This window comes from Manis javanica, chromosome 6, assembly GCF_040802235.1.
Source record: "Manis javanica isolate MJ-LG chromosome 6, MJ_LKY, whole genome shotgun sequence".
Classification (NCBI taxonomy): Eukaryota; Metazoa; Chordata; class Mammalia; order Pholidota; family Manidae; genus Manis; species Manis javanica.
In genome coordinates, this window is record NC_133161.1 from 47950970 (window position 1) to 47973286 (window position 22317).

The 22317-nt window shown below is 49.2% G+C and overlaps 2 protein-coding genes across 9 annotated transcripts in view; both read left to right on the top strand.

The window, feature by feature from the left end:
* HOXA3 (homeobox A3) overlaps positions 1-15308 on the top strand; it is a 44471-nt gene extending 29163 nt beyond the window's left edge. For 3 of the 8 annotated variants that reach the window (XM_073238675.1, XM_073238677.1, XM_073238678.1), the window contains 3 exons: positions 405-487; positions 11542-12183; positions 13590-15308. In XM_073238675.1, the coding sequence (XP_073094776.1) occupies positions 11661-12183; positions 13590-14398 (1332 nt within the window). In that variant the 5' untranslated portion in view covers positions 405-487; positions 11542-11660 and the 3' untranslated portion in view covers positions 14399-15308. Of the gene's footprint in view, positions 1-404; positions 488-3023; positions 3182-3361; positions 4476-8571; positions 8706-11541; positions 12184-13589 lie in introns of those variants that run through there. The other 5 variants (XM_073238676.1, XM_037027287.2, XM_017646484.3 and 2 more) reach the window with 4 other exon arrangements.
* Positions 15309-15575: 267 nt separating this feature from the next.
* HOXA2 (homeobox A2) lies at positions 15576-22142 on the top strand. The gene is made up of 2 exons (XM_017646492.3): positions 15576-20207; positions 20856-22142. Exons 1-2 carry the CDS (start codon positions 19712-19714, stop codon positions 21593-21595), a joined length of 1236 nt encoding a protein of 411 aa, XP_017501981.1. The 5' UTR covers positions 15576-19711; the 3' UTR covers positions 21596-22142.
* Positions 22143-22317: the final 175 nt, after the last annotated feature.

Here is a 22317-nt window from a genome sequence, read left to right on the forward strand (position 1 = left end):
AGAAAATAAAGCGTGCATTCACATTCTCCAAGTTGAGGTGCGAGAGGAGAGGTCTCCGACCAGAGACCGCACCAACAGCAAAGCCTCTTCTACCCTCCTAGCTTTCTCCGCCTCGTCTATTTTTCCCCCTTCCTCCATAAAAAGAAAGAAAAAAGAGAGTGTGGGTGCGGAGATGGAGTACGTATTTATTCTACAAAAATAAATCACTATCTAAAGGCCATTTGTAGACTGGACCCTTTCGAGAAATGAGTGTGCCGCATGGACGAGTGCCCTGGCGACTCCTCCGTGTCCGCGTCACCCGGGGGGCCACCCTGGCGCCCGCGCCGGCAGCGGTTCCAACTCCGGTTCTCTAACTCCCTTCCTTCGCAGCCACCGTTCACCCTCTGCTGTTTATTTGTCCACAGAGCGCCCGAACACCGGAAAAGACGATTCCCTGAGCACCCGGAGTTGGAGGCAATCTCTGGTTCAGCCTTAAACATCTTTGGAGGTAAGCGCTGCGCCGAAACTCTTCAGTGCGCCGGGACTTGGCTCTTCCCAGGTGGCTCAATCCTTTGAAAGAGGTTCTGGTCAATATGTAACTTCCGAGAAGTTTTGGAGCTCGGTTGCCTTCAGCTGCACCGCCGGAGAATGCGGGGCTTCAGGCGGACAAAGAGCCTGCCCCAAAGCCGAGTTTGTGCAGGAAAGGCGTCTGCAGAGACCGAGAACGTGTGTGCGTGGGGGGAGGTGGGTGTCAGAAGGGTGTGTTGTTTCTTCCGGCAAGCGCCAAACAAACCTCTACACGAAACAGTAGGGCAAAAGCAAGTAGAGGCCACGGGCGTGGCGGCCGCTGCGTGGGCTGCTCTCCTTTTCGACTGTTCTCGGAGCCTGTGAGTTCGGAAACTGTCGTCAGCTCTTCGTTGAGGAAACAACCTCGTCACCTTGCAGATTCTCCCTTATTTTTGCCTTTCCTTGGCATGAGGGAAGTTGCTGGATTTCAAATACGTGGACCATCGCAGGCAGCCGGTCTTCATTCCTTTAGCGGGGTTGATCTGCTGTTCTTCCTACGGAAAAAGCCCGGGTTTTCTTTTCCTATTTGGAACAAGGGAAAACTCTTAAAAATTATTTTCAAGTTCTGGCTTAATTTATTCTCTTAGTTTGGGATGCAGGGAGGTAATTACTGTGGTTTATTACCTTGTAAAAGATCCATAAATTTTGTGCCTATTTGGGGGAGGGGCTCCTGAAATAGCTTTCGGAAGCTTTGTGTGAAGGAATGGGTTTGCTATGTTCTTTCTGGAATTACTTATTTTAGAAAGTTTTCTGAGATTTTGTTTTCTATTCCCTCGGCCTCAGTTTTTGTTAGAGTTTGCTCCCCAAATAGATATCATGTTGTTAATTAATTGCAATATGCTATTTAGTGACTCTTTAAGGCTGGTATGGTGGTCTGGATACAATTATTATTTTATCCAATAGGAAGTAAATAAAATAGTAAAGTGGGGTTACTTTTTCAGCTACTGTATGTCTATTTATATCAAGCATAGACACAGTCATTTCAGGAATTAGCAACTCTGTGTGTACATATGATTTGCATCACAACAGAACGATTGCATGTGTAGATGGTTGCAGGAGTTTGTGACCATGTCTATAAAATGATATATACATCTATATGTGTCCAGATAACTTGGAGCCCATTTGTATTGCAGCTGTACCCACAGGTAATATTTCATGTTAAATAATGATCTATAACCTACACACACACACACACACACACACACAGTGAGCTAAGAGAGCCTTACCTTATGCTGAGTAGAAAAACCACTTGAGTTAACTAAAGGGAGAAAAATGTAAATGTTAAGTGTATTTTTGACAGAGAAATTAGATTACAGTGTTTGAATACAGCTATATCTAATCTGCCAACAGCCTTGCAAATATTGACTAAAGCTCTGTATCCTTGGTCACCTGCTCCTTCGAAGACAACTTTGTGCCTGTTTTAGTTCTGCTGGTGTGGATTCAGGGCATCTATCCCCAGCCCTGGCCAGGTTGGGGGCTGGGGATTAAGTGGAGAGGGACTGGCAGCTGTGTTTCCCAGCCTAGACATAGATACTTGAACATCTCTATTCTTGTTCTGTGGAACTTTTAACTTTAAAAGGCCCATAGCTTTGCTCCAGAGAAGTGGATTTCAGCGTGGTGAAGGAGGACTCTCAGCTGCTGGTTCCCTAGTGGCTTGCTCACACAACAGTCTAGGGAAGCTGTTTTCACTTTAAAAGTTTCATTTCCTTTGACTTCCTCAGATTTTTCTCTTCACATTCACCGAATCACCCCATCCCACCCCGGGTCGTTAATGTTAATTGTTAAACAGCAGTTGGAGTATTAACTGAACCGTTAATGTGGGCATGGAAGCTCCTGGCTGGAACTGAGATGCCGCTGGGCCTTGCTGGCGTTAAGGCATTTCTCTGAAGCTGTACCAAAGACTTTCCCCATTGATTTATGACCTCAGGAGTTTCGATTTGCTCTACACTGTTCTGAGAGTTCTAAAGAGGCCCCTTCTCCTGTTCGAGTTGAAGCCTCTGCAGAAACTTTGACTGGGGTGGAGGGAATTTGTCAGCAATCCAGCAATACTTACAGGTCTTTCCTAAGCTATCTGGAGAGAATGAAATATTGGTGGGGGTGGGGGGGGGCATAAAGGGAACAGAGGACGGTATATTAGTGGGCTGAGTCCTTGGGGAACTGGAGAGTGCTTTTTGGAAACTAGTTTTTGGTTCTGTCTCCCACTGCTAAACCTGAGAGAAGCAGGTTTTTACTTTGCGTTCTCATGTTTGAGCTCATGGCTTAGGTCAGAGCTGGGAAAGTTCATATAGAGGTTCTCTCTCTGTTATACCATAGACAGAGCCTTATTGTTATACTGCCCACCAGCTCAGGCCAGGGCTCACTTCTAAGGGATTAGATCTCCTCCTCTTTTATTGCCCTTCTGATTTGGACACCCCCATGACCAGGACCCCTTACTGAGGGCCTAACATTCTCACCAGGCTCCTTCTGTTCCTCTGTAGGGGAGGAGATGAAGGGAGGAATCATGCACAGCCTCTTACAGCTGCTACAAGTGAGTCCTCTCTCTTAGAGGCCTAGCCAGCTGAAGACCCACTCTCAAGAAAAAAAAGAATTTGGCATGAGGACCTCACCATCTCAGAACACTCACAAAGTTCAAAAAGTAAGACCTGACAAGAGGGACTTCTTTGAGTGTGTGAGAGGGTGAAGTGTTGTATTCAGTGGACAGTGTCACCAAGCAGAAGGCAAGAATAGGATTGGGATGGGGTGGGGGTGGGGGCTTATTTGTTTCAGCCAGGTTCCTCTGGAGCAGAGTTGGTGCAGTTCAGTTTCTGCTGGTGGACAGAGTTGTCTTGGGGGACAGTGAACAGACTCATCTGCAGAGAGGGTCCCAGGCTGTCTTATAGGTTAGTTCAACGGATGCCAGCAAAGGTTGGTCCTTTTTTTCCTCTTGCAAAGACAATTAGATTTTCACCTTATATATTTCATCATTACAAGTCTATAATTTCTTGTATTCCCTCAGCAATACAATGAGGATATGTGTAACTGCAGGTTTGGCCTGGGCACAGGGTCCCACCAAATTTTACAAAACTCTGACCCACCTCTGTAGAGCCAAGCACCTCTTTTCCACGGGGCTCCCATGGAAAAAACCAGAGGGACTTGAAGGAAGTACTTCAGCCTTTTGTCAGGTAATTTTGGACCTTTTGGGTTTCTCCAGTGGCTGCGGTGTACAGCGTGGGTGTGAGCAAACTCCGTACAATGGCAGGCCATGAGGGAGTCCACTGACTAGGCCGTTATTACTGGGTTTTCTTCTGGAAACAGGCCTGCGAATTGCCTTTTGATGTACTGGCCAGTGGACCAGAGGAGACTGGAGAGCTTGAGTGTGCTGGGTTCAGTTTGTCAGTGAGTGGAAGATTGTAAGAAAAGTTATTTGGACTCTAAGAATGGGGACAGCATTGCTGTTTCCTTGTGTATGGATTATGTGTAAAGAAATATAATCGGGGATAAGTGGCCTTGTGTAGCATGTGTTGGGGTGTGGGGAGACACCCCCAGCATCCTACTGCCCTAGACAAAACTCTTCTCCACTGCCGGTCAGGGTCCTCCACTTCTCCTCCCCCAAAGCTAAGTGTTCTGCTTGGAAACCTAGTTCCTTCAGTGATTCCCTATTTCAAATAAAAGGATTTAAGTTGACGTATGACCACGTGAGCACATAATACAGCGCATTATTGTGGCATTTGGAACGGAGACCCGGGCGGGCTACGCCTGTGATTACGTTTTCTAGATTCTCTACAGAGCGAGAGCTTACTCCCACCCCCACACACCCACCTCCTCCTTCTTCCCCTTCTCCGGAGAGAGCTCTCCTAGCGGGTTGCAGTTTTCATCGCTCATGGAGTGGCTCTGGGAGAGCTAGCCGATGGGACCCGAGCCCACACCAGGAGGATGGAATTTATTTTAAGGTATTTCCGCTGATTGTTCATATCTAGAGTGAGTTATGGCTGTGAGAGACAAAGGTCAGGCGAGGAGACCCTGGTTCACGGCAGGACTCTTAGCCCCTTTCTTCCTTTGTTTCTCCTTTAGAACCGAAACCGTATGAAAGATCCCTAATAGTGCCTCAGACTGAGTTTAAATCCCTGGAAAGTGTTGAGGGTGTAAAGAAAGGGGCACTTGGGGGCTTCTAGGTGGGCCCGGTGGCCTCCAGCGCTTCGGTGGCTTTGTCCACTGCAGCGGGGCTTGAGTCTCAGGAGCTGCTGAGCCCCAGGCAGAGGGAGGGTCCCGAAGCACCGGCGGGGCCGAGCTCGCTGGGCGAGACTGCCTGGAGGGGGTGGGGGCTCGCTGAAGGAGAAGGGGAATTGCTCAGGCTGGTCATGTTAGCTAGCCTGCGATGGAGGGTTAGGGCTGACCTGGGTAGTAGGAGCAGCTGGGAAAGGGAAATCAATGAGTGCAGATGCGCTGCCATTTTATTGATGATGCTTCGGGCCACTTTGTTCAGTATGGGGTTTGCAGGACTGTCTTTACCACCGAAATAACCCGACTGCAGGCCGAGCCATTGTTTTCCTGTGCACCCTCTGCCTGAGTAGGGGTGGAGGAGGATAGCTCAGATCTAAGAGAGGCTTTAGCAAGCATGCTGGATGCTCAGAAGCTCTGTAGTAGTTCTATCATTCGGGAGACAGGAAGCAGGGAGCCACAGCTGGGTTTGGGCTTCATAATATGCATGATCTGGACACCCCCTTGTGCGGATTTGGAGAGTCCCAGGACTGGCCAGTGTGCCGTGGGCTGGAGGGAAGTCTGGAGGCAGAGTCTACAGGAAGCAGAAGTAGACATTTCTCTGGCTTTGGAGTCCCAGAAATGGTGCTGTAGCCAGATGGAGGCAGATGAGAGTTAAACTGTGTGCTTACAAATTACTAGGAAAGCCCAAGCAAATTGGGCTTTGGGGACCCAGCACTTCTGGGAAGGATGGAAACTCCCTGAAAAGGTGAACGAAACTATCTATCCTCTGCTTTTGGAACTCTCAGACCAGGAACTGGGAATAAGATTTGCCCGGCACTTTTTTTAAAAATCGTACTTCTTTTGTACTTGAGAAAAAAAAAATCAAATCAGCCTTCCCCTACTTGACCAGAATTTACTTCACCAGAATGGAAGGGCTGCTTCTGCCCTCCCTTGCTATCGGCTTCAGTGCTGTGTTTAACTGAGGCAGTTTCAAGTGCTCTAAAACACTCCTTGAAAATAAAATGTAAGCTTTAATTGCTGTTCAATTACTTGTCAGCATTTCATATGATTTATGACCCAGTTCTGGTGCATTTTTGACCCAGTTAAAGACTCATAAATAATATAGTTTCGCTAGGAAGAACGGGAGAAGGAATAGAGGGTTGTTAAAGGCATCTTTTTATTGTCACTTAAATGCCAGCAAGAAGAATAAATATCTAAGGATGGGCTCTTGAGCTGGTTCTGTATAAAAGTGAGCACAGTGAGAAGAAGCCAATAGTCAAATTTATAGAGCACAGGTTGGTTTTTCCTCCATGGAAAGATCGAAAGCCACTCCATTATAGCTATATTATAGTTATAAAAAAAGTCTCTTTTTACCCTGAAAAATGCCAGCCTCATGCGCATGGACAAGTGTATTTCCTCATTAATTTTCCTTCCCATTGTGGAATTTGGATGCCTCTTCTTGCCAACAATTAGTCCTCACCTTCTGCCCTAGCTGCAGAGGCAGCCTCTGAGCCATATCAGGCCCTTGCAGTCAGTCATGTGAAGGTTAAAAAGGCACAAGCACACTGTTTCTGTCCCAAATATTCTTCTAGTGCCAAGAAAATATTTTCTTCTAGTCCTCATGGGCAAGAGATTGGGGAGGACGGTGGAATTTAGGGGGTCTACAGGTCTTCTCAGTAAAGTAAACCTCAGAGGCTTGGGCCAAGCCGTGTGAATGGCTACGGGGTTTGCCAGAAAGGGTATGGCAGTAACAGCAGAAATTTTGGGTGGTGGTAATCGACAGGCAGTATTTTTCTCTTAAAAAAACAAGGACAAACAAAAATACATTCAGCTATTGTAAATTATTTTTTAATCACTTTGCCTGCCTTGCTTCAAAAACTAGTTATTGGATTTCAGTACAGAGGACTCAACCCCAACAGTCTTCTGTGCCAGCACACCAAATCCTAGTCTTGAGGTTGGATCCCCACTTCTGCTTGCTGCAGCCCACGGCCCAGAAGCCACCTAGTTTGGGGGCGGCCCACGCTTCCACCCCAGCTTTCTCTGGGTTCCCGCAGTTGAACGGGTCCAGTCCCCGATATTTGCCCAGCAGGTCTTGGTGCTGGTGGAAAGGTATGGGCCCCGGAAGCCCTAGCCCTTCCCTTGGCACCCTGGACCCCCTTGGCCCAGGCTGTCCCCTCCCCTAGCAGGTTCTCACAGAGAGCTGGCCTTCCTTCCCTGCAGCTGGTTTAGCTGAGAAGGCGGTGAGAGTCGCGTCAGCAGTTTGGAGGAGAAAGTGCGGGTTGATTATTGACCCACGCCTTCTTTCTTCGAATGCCACATCCAACCCACCGGTTTGAAGAAAAAATGCAACCGATCGGATTTTTGCAGATCTCGCTTCCTACGCTGTCCGGCTCCCCCTTTCAAGTCGTGCTGCTGAAATATGCCATAAGGAGCAAGTGTTTGCTGTTTTGTACTCTGTTTACAGCTTTGGGGCCCTGACTCATAAATCTTGCCCAGCCATAAATGACAAAAACCATTGGTATGCATGAGGCCACCCTGGCCCGGAGTGCTTTTTGATTTCTCCCTTTTCCCTTGGCTTTATTTTTGCTCAAAGGTGACACTTTGGCTCCCTGACAGTTTAAACATACTACTTATATTTTTAACACTTTCCTTTGAGAAGGACTGGCCATTGACACCCTGGAATTGCACGAAAGTTCCATTTCTCTTTTTGCCACCCGAAGACCCTTGCAGTTTGCTTCTGAATCTGGGGAGTTGAGGGAGGCATTAGGAGGGAGAAAGACCGTCCTCCTTAATAATACCAGGCACATATGGGCAGTTGCCTTGTTCTGCAGCCCTGTATACCAGTAACTGGTGTGGGGGGTCATATATGACAGTTCATGTTGCTGTCAGAGCTTTATCTCTTTCCCTGTGAATGAGCTGCATGTCTGTACTGTGAAATAGACACAGAGGAGCTGGCAGGTCTCTAGGCACCCTTGTGTGTACCTGAGCCCAGAGCGTCCCATTTCACTGCCCCCGACTAAGTGCATTCTTAGCCTGACTGCTTCCCTCCCGGCTGCAAGGATTTCTGCCTAAAAATATAACCAAAGGCCACCCAGTTGGCCTTGGGGAGGTCCCTCGACAAAGGAGGCCTGATCATAGCTCCCTTAATATTGGCTTAGAGGTACTTGGGCTGGGGTGGCAGGTGAGGTACTGCCCAAAGTCTTGGGGAACTTTCTTCTCCTGGTTCTCTTTTCTCTCGCACTTCCCACCCCCGCAACTGGAATGTCCAGGGCAGAGGGTTATGTGGTTTCTCAAACAGATTCCTAAGAAATAGACCCCAGCAAGAGAGCCCCTTTGTGAGAGTCGGTTGTCCTCATTAGCATAATTTTCCTGGACTTTAGTGACGCCTAGGAGCGAGGAGAGGGAGGGGATTGGGAGTTGGGGGGAGCCGCCCTCCACCCGCCGCCGCCGAGCTCCCCCTCTCGCTCCTGTCCCTCCCCTCGCCTCAGCCCCATCCCCCACGCCGGCCAGCGTTTCCCCAGCCGCCTCGGCCTCCCCTCCTGCCCGCCCCCAGCACCCCCCACCGCACCCCCGACCAGAAGCTGCTCCGCGTGTAATATTCATAAGAAACATACCTAAGTCGGTGCCACTAGCCCAGGCAGAGCCTGCGCCGCGCTAGCGCTTATCTCAGGGCTGCGGCTGCTGCCCTCGGGAAGGGCAGGGGGCGGGGGTGTGGGGGAGGGGTGGCAGGGTGGGGTGGGTGGGGGTGGGGGGTCCAAGCAGCCCCAGTCCGCCCTGGGCGAGCCGTTCAGGAGCAGCGAGGCGGCCGCGCTCTGCGCCGCGGGGTCCGGGCTTCGGGGTCTCCCTCCCGCCCGCCGTCTCGGCTGATGCTGAGGGTCGGTGCCCATCCCGCGCCTACGGGACCCGGCCGGGCCTCCGAGCCGGGCCGGGGCCGCAGCCCGAGCCCGAGCTTGCGCTCGCGGCACTCGTCAGAAGTTAAGGTAAGCAGGGCCGCAACCGGCCGCTCTCAGCGCTGAATGGCGGAGTTTACGTCTCGGTGATTTATGGCTGCAGACTTAAATCTCGGTTCAAGAAGAGTTCACAAGCCGGAGCTTCCTTCCCGGCAGTGACTGATACCCTTACACTTCGAGTTCAGGCCTCTTTCCCATCCCCGCCCCCACCTCTTCCCTCTCTCCTAGCCCAGCCCCAACTTTTCTGGTTTGGGTAGGTAGGAGTTGGCTAGGGGACGCGGGGGCTCTTACTCGATATTTCCGCCTAAATTCGGGCTGAGGGCAGGCTGAGGAAGGGGCGGAAATGGAAAGAGGGAGCGGTGTCTGAAGGAAGGAGGTTGAATTTGTGCAAATCTTCCAGAGAGACAATAGGGCTTGCTTCCTGCACTCAATTTAGCCTCCTCAACTCTCTTTCAGCTCTTAACACCTGGGAGTTATTGCCCAGAAACAGACCTTTTCGTAAGAATCTCCTCCCATCCCAGGCTCTTGCTTGGGGGTGCAAAGCAAAGTTTCCCGACTGGCAAGTCTCCAACTTCTTTACTAGGTTGCAAACATTGGCGACTGGATTGAGGGGAGGATTATGTGCGCCCCAAGGTGGTTGCTTGCTGACCTGAAACAATAGAAAGCACTTTGGTGGGGTCTCTGAGGTGAATTCATATTTTAAGTTAATGAACACTGTTGTATGCTCTTTGATTTTTTAAGTTATTTTTTGTTATTTACAAGACAATGCATAACTTGATGAAAACACTTAAGTAAGCAGCAGGCCGGTGGTGTAGCTTGTGATAATAGATTAACCAAGTCACTTTAAATGTTGCACATTCAAAATCAACTTAATTTTGTTTTCTCTAATATCTTGCTGTTTAAATATCTGGAGTAATTTTCTTAACCTGACATTTTACTTTACACAAGCCTAGTATCTTAAACATTTATAATTGCAGACATTAACACTGCCAAATGTAATAGGAACTGTTTTCAGTAAAAGAACAGGAAAAGGAGACATTAAATTGCTATTCAGTTAAAAATTTTATTTAATCCTCTATTTATTTTCAGTCGTTGTATCTGTAGCTTCCTATCTGTCTCCGAAAGAGAAGTAATACTCCAGGGCTCAAGATCATGCACAATAACTCCGGATAAGGGATGCTGTAATTTTTAATTGAGGTTCTGGAAAATTAATTGTGCCTGTTTTCCAGATGTTGGTCGGATTCCATTAAACACAAAATTATAATCATCCACTGGTAGATGCTTATTACATTTTTTAAAAATGTAGTTAAGGAAGTGTCTGCTATTCTTGGAAAACTCGAAAAACTCCAGGATTCAAATATATATAGTTGGGGTATGAAGTGTGAACCATTTTCTTCATGAATTTATCGTTGTAATTTTCTTAAATGGTCAGAGAGACTAATATTCTGAGTGTGTATTTTTGTGTGTGAGAGAATGTATTAACTCACATGGAACTTTTCTGAGCTGATAATCAGAGGTAGAGCATGAGAAGGTTGAAAACAAAAACAAAACACATATTTCATTTCTGCAATATGCTTTCTAAATAGAAAAAGGGTTGAGAAGGCTTTCAGTTGATTTTTAGATTTTCAGATGTGCCCTTTACTTGGTGTTTCTGAACCAGGATAATAGGCTAAGTAACAAATATCAACAACAACAGCATACAAAGATCAGGGAACTCTGGCAGGATTTTATGGCTTGTGTTTCCATTCCTCGTCCGGAGCCAAATGACCCCCATACATCAAATTACATAGCAGTTTCTAAGACAGAACCTATTATCGTTAAGTTGGAAGGAGAGTTCAAACGGTGGTCATGGAGATGAACGCTGGTTTTTCAGGTTCCTCGTGGGTTGTTTTTTTTCCTCTAATCCATCATGTTTTAACAGGTAGAATTCGATAGTTGCCCTGAATAACAGCACCTCAGAAAGTCCAAGGCAGGAGGGTCTGGGGACCTTCTGTAACAGGGGAAGAGAGGTGGGAGTGGCTTGCTAGGACATGCCTGAGAAGTAAGGAGAGGAAAGGAGTAAAGAACTGTCCAGGATTTGAGTTTGACTTGCTGGTAGTGGCCTGATATGTTGGTCCCTCCTCACACATGATGTACCATCCAAAGTTTTCTCTTTTCCTTTCTTGGCCCCAGTGGTATCATTTGGAGGACGTGGAGCATATCCCTGCGCAAGGGTAGATGAACTGCCTCATCTAAGCTCAGCTTCTGAAATCCAGCAGGGTGGAGTAGGGCAACTGCCTCAAAACTTTTTTGTGCATACCTCTCTCTTGGGTGCTGAAAGGTCCAAGAAGGGACTGGATGGGAAGTCACCCTATGTCAGGGCTCTTTTCGCAAATATCAGTCCCAAAGCGAGGGTTGCGAGAAAAATTGGCGACTCAAACTCCCCTTTGCCTCCTCGCCGCTTTCCCAAGATCCCTGGAGGGAAGGAGTCGTGGGGCTCGCTGGATGAGGACAGGCAGCAGAGAGGAAGGGACATCCCAAGTTTCTTGTTGCCTGGAAAAGAAGGATCCCAGCCCTATTCCTTTCTAGCCCATCGAGCCGTTCTTTTGGACTCCAACTACGGAGACCCGGCTTCCAGCCTTCACTCACTCTCCTCCCCTCTGCCCGGAAAACCCTCCAACTCCAGACGCAAGTTAAGCAAATATTTGTAGCTGCCAGTAAATTCCAGCGGCTTTTTATAGCGCGGCTCTCTACGCCTGGGGCCAAGTCGTGCTGCTAAATATTGCTGACCACTTTTTCTTTTATGGCTTTCATGTCACTTAGCTATTGAGAGTAAGATGGATTTGCGCGGAGCCCTCACCGCGCTGCGATTCTCGCCCCACCCCAGGTCTGCGCGGGGCTGCTATTGGCGGCGGAGCGTCACGTGACCGCGGGGCGTGCCAATGTGCGCCCTCACGGGTGTCAAGCCCCTGTCAGAGTGTGCGATCCAGATCGTGAAACAACGCAATGCAAAAAGCGACCTACTACGACAGTTCGGCGATCTACAGTGGCTACCCCTACCAGGCAGCCAACGGGTTCGCTTATAATGCCAGTCAGCAGCCGTACCCGGCGACCACATCATTGGGCACCGATGGCTACCACAGGCCCGCCTGTTCACTCCAGTCGCCGGCCAGCTCCCGGGGCCACCCTAAGGCTCACGAGCTGAGCGAGACATGTCTGCGCACCCTGAGCGGCCCGCCCAGCCAGCCCCCAGGCCTGGGCGAGTCGCCCTTGGCCCCGCCGCTGCCCCAGGCCGCGCCCCCTGCCCCACAGCAGCCCCAGCCCCCGCCGCAAGCCCAGGCGCCCACTCCTGCCGCGCCCCCGCCCCCCTCTTCAGTCTCCCCACCTCAGAATACCGGCAGCAACCCCACCCCCGCCAGCACGGCCAAGAGCCCCCTACTCAACTCGCCCACCGTGGCCAAACAAATCTTTCCCTGGATGAAAGAGTCTCGACAAAACACAAAGCAGAAAACCAACGGCTCCAGCTCAGGTAAAGGGGTGCCTTCTGGAGGAGGGTCTTCCCTCCTGCCCCCAAAAGCCACTTCCAGCCCCAGCCAGCACCGTCTGGGAGTGCTGGTGGAACATTCCCAAGAATTCACTGCTTCTCGTTTCTCCACCCCACAAATGTTTCTGGTGTCTTTGCAGTCAGGGGGGTAATGGGACTCTGGATGCCCACCCCAGGAAACCCAAGAGAGAGACCTGATGGGAGTCTCTCTGGACCTGTCCAAGAGCAAATGGGGCCAACTAGTTTGGAATCCCCTCTGTTCCACTCTTGGAGTTAGAACCTTTGGGCAGAACGAGCTTAGCTCTACTGTCTCTCTTTAGCATAGCTCATAGTGTCTAATGAAACAGTGACATCCACCCCACACTAAAAAGGAGCATAACAAAAGTAGGCCTAACTGTCCTCCAAGTCAGAATCAATGCTTTGCCTATAGCCAGAGCCTACTTTAAATTTTTGCTCCAGTAGATGGAGCGGCTGCCTTATCTCTGAGGAACCCCTACTCATACTTCGTACAATGAAGGCAGCTAGGGACCTCCTGAGGGAGGGAATTCAGATTTGTCATCCTAGTAAGAACCACAGGGGCCTGCTGGAACTGGACTCCACTGGAGGATAGACCCTGAGTCTTGGGCGTCCCAGCATCTTGGTTACCTTTGCCTCTGCCCTTTCTAGTTACCAAATGCTCTATTCAGAGCCTGAGCATCTGGGACCCTCTAGAGCCAGAATTTAGGGGGCCATAAGATTAGCTGCTAAACCGGGGACAGGCTGCTAGATGACATGGAGAACCCTAATTAATAGGATCATCATCAGGGACTAGCTTCCCCACCAGAAATAGATATCTTCAATGGGATCTCTTCCTTTGGACAGAGAAGGCCTTCCAGATTGGAGCTTCCACTACAACCAAATCCACTGAGTAGATTAAATAAGTGGCCAGTTGAGGCAACTGTCTAATCCTTCAGTCAAATAGTGAGTGAGGGAAGATTTTATTGAGTGTATATTAGGTGCCCCACACTAAATTTATTAAAGGGATTGAAGATGGTGAGGCCTGCCCGCAGGGAACTTGTAGTCGGGTAGGCTTGAAGGATCAGTAAATGAGTCAGAACGTGAATAGCTCCAGTAAGGAAATATAAACCAGAAAGGCAAACTGGGAGTTCTGCTCTTCTGTCCTTTCTCCCTTTGGAGAAGCCTGTGATTTGCAACTTGACTGAATGAAGGGCTAGGTACTCAGCTACCAGCACTGTTCCCCAAGAGAGAAGATAGCACCTAGTTCTTCCTCCCCCTTTCTGGGCGATGGAGTAGTCTTTGGGGCCTAGAGCAAGGAGGGGCCTGGCTGGGTCAGGGGCTGACTGGGCGCGGCCGAGGGCAGCCCCTGACGCCACTCTTCGTCTCTGTCCTAGCAGGGGAGAGCTGCGCTGGTGACAAGAGCCCGCCTGGCCAGGCAGCGTCCAAGCGGGCGCGCACAGCCTACACGAGTGCGCAGTTGGTGGAGCTGGAGAAGGAATTCCACTTCAACCGCTACCTGTGCCGACCCCGCCGAGTGGAGATGGCCAACTTGCTGAACCTCACCGAACGCCAGATCAAGATCTGGTTCCAGAATCGCCGCATGAAGTACAAAAAGGATCAGAAGGGCAAGGGCATGCTGACGTCATCAGGGGGTCAGTCCCCAAGTCGCAGCCCCGTACCCCCTGGTGCGGGCGGCTATCTGAACTCTATGCACTCGCTGGTCAACAGCGTTTCATACGAGCCCCAGTCGCCCCCGCCTTTCTCCAAGCCCCCCCAGGGCGCCTATGGGCTGCCCCCTGCCTCTTACCCCGCACCCCTGCCGAGCTGCGCGCCTCCTCCACCCCCTCAGAAGCGCTACGCTGCGGCGGGGACTGGCGCGGGGGGCACACCCGACTATGACCCGCACGCTCATGGCCTGCAGGGCAACGGCAGCTATGGGACCCCACACTTACAGGGAAGCCCCGTCTTCGTGGGGGGCAGCTATGTGGAGCCCATGAGCAACTCTGGGCCGGCCCTCTTTGGCCTCACTCACCTTCCCCACGCCGCCTCCGCAGCCATTGACTATGGGGGTGCTGGGCCGCTGGGCAGCGGCCACCATCATGGGCCTGGGCCAGGGGAGCCGCACCCCACCTACACGGACCTTACCGCCCACCATCCTTCTCAGGGAAGAATTCAGGAAGCCCCCAAGCTCACCCACCTGTGATGGTGGACTCAGGGCTGCGCGCCAGGAGAGTCCCCCACCCTCATACGTTTGCTTTTCTTTTTTGTTTTGTTTTGTTTTGTTTAAAATTCTTCCTGTCCCTCCCTTTTATCTCTCCTCTGCCCCCCTCTTCCCTCCCACTCCCGTTTGTTTTCTTTGGTAACACGTTTTTATAGTTTTTGTGACGTAGCAATCTTGGTTGCTGGAATGGCTGTCAGTTATCAGTAGCGGTATTTATCTTATCCCGCCCTCGCTAGGCCGCAGGCCCTGCACCCTTTACCGTCTCTACTCTTTGATCAGAAACAGGGTATATGAACAAATTTTCCAGCCGAGGTCTTCAATGTGAATTTGTTCGTACATTATGGCTTCCGAGGGGAAGCGATTTCTTTTTTTCTTAATTTTTAGTTTTTTTTAAATTGCACTTATTAAAAAGCGAGAAAAAGTCAAAGGCGCTTTGAAACAGGGGTTCCCTGTGCAAGGATAAGTGTACGTCTTTCCGTATGTGTATGCTGGTGAACAGTCAGATTTATTTATATTTTTTTGCAAGCTATGAATAATCTAAGTTTTAAATATTATTTATCCCCATCCGTTCGTATTTATATTAAAGAAATTCTGTACCCTGATTGTTCAGAAGGTTTCTTGGGCCTTTTGTTCAATAATGTATTGGCGTACATAGAAACATTTTTTTTATTTGAAAGGGAAATATAATTCCTTTATAAAAAACGGTAATGATGCAATAATACCAGAGAGGATCCAGCTTTCGAAAACAGTGATTTAGGTTTGTAACATCCGGCGAAACTGAAAAAAAACAAGCACTAGCATTAGAAAAATGCTAGATTTGTTCTGAGAGTTCTACATTCCTTGCTGCTCACATTCTGAGAAACAAAACAAAAATAAAGTTTTTATTCTGAATAATAACCGTGTTCAGAAGGGGTTCTTTGGCTGAAGATGGGGATCTGAGTGGAATTCAGGCAGAGGCAACTGTCGGGGCAGGCCACCACGGCAGCCTAACAGCTCCGGAGTGGGGCCCGGCTAGGCGGCTACCCTGGGAATACTGCGAATTCTCGGGACGGCAGCCGGAGCTCCTGGCGGCGTCAGGCTGGAAACGCCAGGCAGCCAGCCCGCTGGGTTGCTGATTCCCAGCTGCCAGGGAAGCCAGCGCGGGAGCAGGGGTGCGGAGTGCTGAGTGTGGAAGAAAGAAAGGCAGCCGGTCGTAGGCTCGGCGGGGAGCGCACAGGTGCTCGGGCGGTCCCACCACCGGCATAAGGCAGGGCTGTCTTGTCCACGATCTTCCTCCGGTCCAAGCGGAGTAACTAATGCCCTAACCCGTGAAATCACCGGCAGCGCGGAGGATGCCGAGGACTTCTAGGAGCAACCCGATTGTCCGCGGATGTTTCGAGGTCCCTTATCGCGCCAGGAGGCTTGATTCATTTCTAAAATCGCCCCTGGGAGCAAGGCGGCTCGAACGAGACTGAAGCTCACCCAGGTATCCAGCAAAAGAAGGGCTGAACTCCGAGAGCCTTCCTGAGCCCTTCCCTGGACTGCTTGAGTCCCAGCATCGGCTTCCGCCCGGAATTTAAGATTTGGCATTCTCTTGATTTATTTCCTCTCCTTCCTCCCTCCTGGCTTTCTTTTTATGGGCCCAGGGGGAAGGGAAGAGAGAAAGGAGATTGGTATCTTTCTAATAAAAATGCAATTTCATAAGTACTTCTTTCTTCTGATGCTACAAGAGCTAAACACTACATTTTTACTCCTGGATTGAAGATAGGGCTGCCTACTGACTGGCTGGCAGAGGCAAAGGGAGGCACAGGAAAGGGAAATATTTTCATCTGCAGATTGAAGAATTGCTTCAAGAAGGAACCAAATTCAGAAAGTGGAAACTCAGAACTGCACCCCAGCAGCATCCCTCCCCCCTCAAAGCTGGAAGCGAGGAATCGCCTGCGTCTGAGGATCAGGGGCGTCTGATGCGAGAAATAACCCCCCTTCTCCCTGGACTGTGTCTTTCAGAGACTGAGGTGAAAAATGTCGCCATTTTGTTTGCAATCTAAAATATCCATTATCATGGCCTCAGTCTTCCCCAGGAGAAGCTCCCTCAGATGATCTTTGGGAAGAGGCACTGGGGGCATTTCTGGGTACCTGCTGGTTCTGCAGGAGCTGTTTTTAGGTAACCTCACATTTTAAGAAAAAGAAAAACGCCAGGCAGCTGTAGAGATCTGGATGTTTCTCTCAGCGAGAGTGCTTCCCCATATCGGTCCTGGAGCTTCTGATATATATATCCCATATACGTGTGTGTGTATTCTTTTTAAAGAGTTTAGGCTGTGGAAAAGTAGATTTGCTCCCCACTCCATTCCCAGCCTCCCTGCTGAAATATGGCGCTCCTCAGAAATGAGAGGCTGGAAAACCAGTCTTTGTAAGGACTAGAGATTCCGCCCTTTTGGTTGTTCAGATCGGAACTGAGAAGGCTGAGAAGACACAGGAGTCTTAAGTAATACTTTTAGAGATGCGTACAAAATAACCTGGGAAAATAAGGAACAGTGGAGAGAGAGAGAAAGGGAGAGGGAAAGAAAGCTATCCACCCATAAAGACAAATCTTTCAGGGACACCACTGTTTGAACCTGTTTCTAAAATCTACTCTTTAGCTGAGGAGGGAATGGTTTGGAGGCCTCCTCCTTCCCTCAGGGGACAGATTTTAAAATGAGATTCCAATATGATTTCCCATATCTTGTCAATCAAGACATTCATTTGGGCTTTTGAAGAAAAAAATCTTGATCTCACCCCCAGCTTCATAGATACTGAAAAAAAAATCCTTATTAAAATATCACCTGAGTTAAAGTTATAGGTTTATGGGAGATTTCATGAGTGGTCAGAGAAAAGGGTTTTCTTCCAGATGGTATTTGAATTAAGGCTGCTGAGGCGAACAGAAAGCTCTCACCCACGCAGCCACTGACAAAGCCTCAAAGATATAGGGGCAGCGCTGCTGCCTCTCCATAGCTCCCCTTCCCCTTAACTCAGTATTTTCTTGTAAAAACAAATGCCAAAAGCCCCCTTCCCAGAGTTCACAAAGCACCTTTCCTTAAAACAGCCTTATAATCCTGCTGCCAAAAAATATATTTTAAAAGACTAGATTTCCTTGTTTACTTGTGTTTCCTGCTCTCCTCTTTGCTCAGCCACATTTGATCTTGGAAAGAGCTCGAAGCTGAAATGTGTTCTTAAGGGCCAGAAGCTGTCAAGGCTTTTGGTGAGCAAGATTGATCGTGCCCAGACTTCCTTCAGAGCTTTGTTTGGAATAAAAGCAAGAAAACTGAAAAATCTCACATTTTCCAAAATAGCACCTCTATCTGTAAGGTAATGCTGTGGGCTAGTCAAGGACAGAGGCAACTTTATATCTAATTTCCAACCCAAGCCCCCTTAGATGCTTGCCTCAGAGATGGAGTCCTAGTCTTGCGCCGTGTTCGGCCTTTCTTGTTTTCTGCTTAGATTTTTCTCCCCCACCAACCTCTCTCCCTGGCCATCAGAATGATTTATTTTTCTGCCACAGATGCCTGCCGGCCTGGGGGAGTCTGATCACTTGGTCCATTTCAAAGAATGCAAAAGAGAATAATGATTCTTAGGGTTTGGGGGAAAAGAGATACCTTCAGATTTCTCTTTCAGCCTCCTCCCCTCTTTCTCAGTTGGTGGATTTTTTTTTTAAAGTTATTGTTTGGTACCTAAAGGTGTTATCTTTTGAGCTCTCCAACACAGTCCAAGATGTGCTCAGTCTCAAGCCTCCAATTTGGAAAAAAAAGTGAACAGAGAAACAGAACCTTTATAATCCCTCCTTGAGTCTCTCTCTCCCATCCGCGGTGCTGTTTCCCACAACAGAACCCAAGTGCAAACATCCTTGGTGGCCAAAGAGCAGGAAGGTGTGGGAGACAATTCGGGCTGCCGGGGAGCCCTCACTGCATCTGAACCAACAAGCCCCCGTCAGATCGACAAGGCCAAGGAGAAGAAGGGAAGGAAAAGAAAAAAGAAAGAAAGGAACAAGTTCCTTCTCCCTCCCAGCTGGCAACTTCCAACCGACTTCCTGGAAATCAGATATACTCACCGCACCCCAGCCCTACGGGTATGAAACCCAGAGTGCCAGGAGCCCCCGCGCCTGCTCGAGGCCGCATTTCTTTGGCTGGTCGCCGCCCTGGCTATACAGGGATTAGAACACATGGACCAGGGGTTGTTGTCTCGTTTGGCACATGCATCTATCTTTCTCGAGCCACTCCTGAAAAGTTGATGGTGCAGGAAGGTCGGGAAGCTTCGAGAGCCGCCTCCTATTTTCCGCTTCCCTCTGGAGCCAGATGCATAGCAGCAGCCTTGGAAAAGATGGCTAACAATGGGACCGGGTCCGGGTCCAGGGGCGCGGATTCTGAGCTGGGCTTTGGGAGGGGAAAGAGGACGTGGGGGAGGGGGTGAGGAAGGAGAGGTGGACGGAGGAGAGAGAGGGAGGAGGAGAAGGGAGAAGAGGGGAAAAAAGGAGGAAAAAAGGGAAAAACAGACAGGAAGGAGAACAGAGAGAGAGTTCTGAGATATAGGAGCTGGTTTTAGAAAAGGAGGAGGGAAGGGAAATAAAAGGGGGAAACCCCCCAAGAGTCCTTCTTCTCTTTTCTGTTCTTTCTCTCCTTCCCTCCCTCTTTCTTCTCCCAGTCTCATATCCCTTCTCCCTCTGCTCCTTCCTCCTGCCTTAGCTGAAGTTATGTGGCTGGGATGCGGGCCCTTGGGTGTCAAAACTTTGAAGATTAATGGATTACTTTGTTAATGACTGCAGGCGTCAGACTGAGGTGCTTAAATGATTTGTGAGGTGCGAGGCGTCTTCCCGACAGTCCCAAACAATGCTCGGAGTGTGCGGGGGAGGCAGAGGGCAGCCTCCAGCTGGACCGGCAAGCACGGCTCACACTCGCGCGCGCGCACACACACTCACACACATTCCCAGGCGTACACACCAGATCCTTGCTCATCAGGAGGCAGCCAGGCACCCTCGCCCCCACACACTCCCATGCATTACCACCCACACCCACATAAATATATTTTTGCCTTGAAAAAAGTGTAAATAAAGCCTCGCTGGCCCCCAATGAGGCGTTCCTTCCCGACTTTTTTGGATCAATCAAACAGACAGTGGCTTCTTTTGATTAAAGCCCAAATTGTCATTGGGCAGAAGCAATCATGTGACAGCCAATTCGGTCCAATTTCAACCTTGTCTCCATGAATTCAATAGTTTAATAGTAGCGCGGTCCCCATACGGCTGTAATCAGTGAATTAGAAAAAAAAACACCCCAGCAGCGATCTTCTATGATAGATTTTTTTCCCTCCTCTCTCGCCTTTTTCCTGGGCCTTGCCCCCCCAAAACCCCTCCAGAAGAGGGAACTTTTTCTTCGAGGGGGCTCCAAGGAGAAGGCCATGAATTACGAATTTGAGCGAGAGATTGGTTTTATCAATAGCCAGCCGTCGCTCGCTGAGTGCCTGACATCTTTTCCCCCTGTCGCTGATACATTTCAAAGTTCATCAATCAAGACCTCGACGCTTTCACACTCGACACTGATTCCTCCTCCTTTTGAGCAGACCATTCCCAGCCTGAACCCGGGCAGTCACCCTCGCCACGGCGCTAGCGGCCGCCCCAAGCCGAGCCCCGCGGGCAGCCGCGGCAGCCCAGTGCCCTCCGGCGCCCTGCAGCCTCCCGAGTATCCCTGGATGAAGGAGAAGAAGGCGGCCAAGAAAACCGCTCTGCCGCCCGCCTCAGCCGCCGCCGCCGCTGCCGCCACTGGCCCTGCCTGCCTCAGCCACAAAGGTCAGTCCAAAGACTTGGCCCCAGGTCCCGAGACCGTTCCCCTTCTGGGCTGCTCAGAGAGCGGCTAAGGGGGAGGGGAGCGTGGGATGGAGAGAAGGGGGAGAGGGAGAGATGCTTGGCTGCCTTCCCTTCCCCTGTGGGCTCAGGAGTGGGTTTGATGGAGAGAAAAGGGATCCTGCGCTCCACAATAAGACATATATATATTTTTAAGGAAGGGGGAGGGCGGTTTGGGAACTTTCCCTAACTTGTGTAATGTGGGATGATTTATTTGAGTTGGAACTGACCTCCTCTTGTCTAGTTGTCCTAGAGTTTGGCTTTTTGACAGTAATGAAGAGTGATAGATCGCTCTTGCTCAGCTAAGCAGCTGATGCATTAATTATAAATTGTGGTGTGGCTAATATAAAGTTTGCTCCCGGATGGAGAGTTTGGGGAGAGCTGCAGGCAGGAATCTGAAGGAGGTCGAAGAGATGGGATCTCCCAGGGCTGGGCTCCCAGGAAAGACAGTACAATAGCTCTACTGCATCCAGGGGCGGCCATTTTGTTGCAGTTGATCTTTTCTGCTATATTTATTCTCCAGTGGAATAACCACGCTGGGACCCCTTCACCTCCAACTGTGCCTGTGTCTCTTGTTGGTTTCCCTTTTCGCAGAATCCCTGGAAATCGCGGATGGCAGCGGTGGGGGTTCCCGGCGCCTGAGAACTGCTTACACCAATACACAGCTTTTAGAGCTGGAGAAAGAATTTCACTTCAACAAGTACCTTTGCAGACCCCGAAGGGTAGAAATTGCAGCACTGCTGGATTTGACTGAGAGACAAGTGAAAGTGTGGTTTCAGAACCGGAGGATGAAGCACAAGAGGCAGACCCAGTGCAAGGAGAACCAAAATAGCGAAGGGAAATTTAAAAGCCTCGAAGACTCTGAGAAAGTGGAGGAGGACGAGGAAGAGAAGTCGCTCTTTGAGCAAGCCCTCAGTGTCTCCGGGGCCCTTCTGGAGAGGGAAGGTTACACTTTTCAGCAAAATGCACTCTCTCAGCAGCAGGCTCCCAGTGGACACAATGGCGACTCCCAAAGTTTCCCAGTTTCGCCTTTAACCAGCAATGAGAAAAATCTGAAACATTTTCAGCACCAGTCACCTACTGTTCCTAACTGCTTGTCAACAATGGGCCAGAACTGTGGCTCTGGCCTAAACAATGACAGTCCCGAGGCCCTCGAGGTCCCCTCTTTGCAGGATTTCAATGTTTTTTCCACAGATTCCTGCCTGCAGCTTTCAGATGCAGTCTCACCCAGTTTGCCAGGTTCCCTGGACAGTCCCGTAGATATTTCAGCTGACAGCTTTGACTTTTTTACAGACACACTCACCACAATTGACTTGCAGCATCTGAATTACTAAAATCATTAAAGCAAAACAAAGCATCACAAAACAAAATCCCCTTTGACCAGGTGGTTTTGCCTTCTTTTATTCTGAGAGTTGATTTTTATTTTACTTCTTCTCAACCTACTCTCTTCCTCTTCTAAATGCTGAGGATTTTCTGTTTAGTGATTCCCCAGACCCAGTTTCAGAGCCATCTTTAACAAATTGTTTTGGAGTTTTAGTTATTTTAAATCGAATCCAACAACCCTCTATGAGATTTCCTGAAAGCAGTATTTGAGGTTTGCAAGAAAGTGATCATATAAATTGCATCTTCACTTTCTTTTTATTTTTGTATTACATTAGGATGCATTGTCATTGGTATTTTTGGTAGAATAAATTTTCCTTTGCTATAAGTAGCTTTCTTATTTTTTCTCCCCCTCTTTCTGAAGTCTCAGTTTCTTTTTCTTCTTTTAGTCTAACTTGGAAAATAAAAATCTGGTCACAATTCATCTTCATTTTCAATTTTAAAATATTTATTAAGGGGGCATGTTCAAAGTCTTCAATAGACAGCAACAAAAAAGAAAGCCAGAAAATGGTTACGGCTTCTGAGAAATGATTTTTTTTTTAAGGTAATGAATTTGGTTTTTCAGTGTAGAGGTTCAAGCCATAGATTTAAATTGGTAGTAGAAACAGGACTGGGCAGCCTCAGAGATGAGACAAGCCCAAACTTTTCTAAAGTGGAGGAATAAAGTGCCTACAGA

What these genes read in the sequence shown, in the direction of transcription:
- HOXA2 (XM_017646492.3), top strand. Translation starts at nt 19,712, where the DNA reads ATGATAGATTTTTTTCCCTCCTCTCTCGCCTTTTTCCTGGGCCTTGCC. An exon ending in TGCCTGCCTCAGCCACAAAG is followed by an intron (nt 20,208 to 20,855) that starts GTCAGTCCAAAG and finishes CCCTTTTCGCAG; the next exon opens with AATCCCTGGAAATCGCGGAT.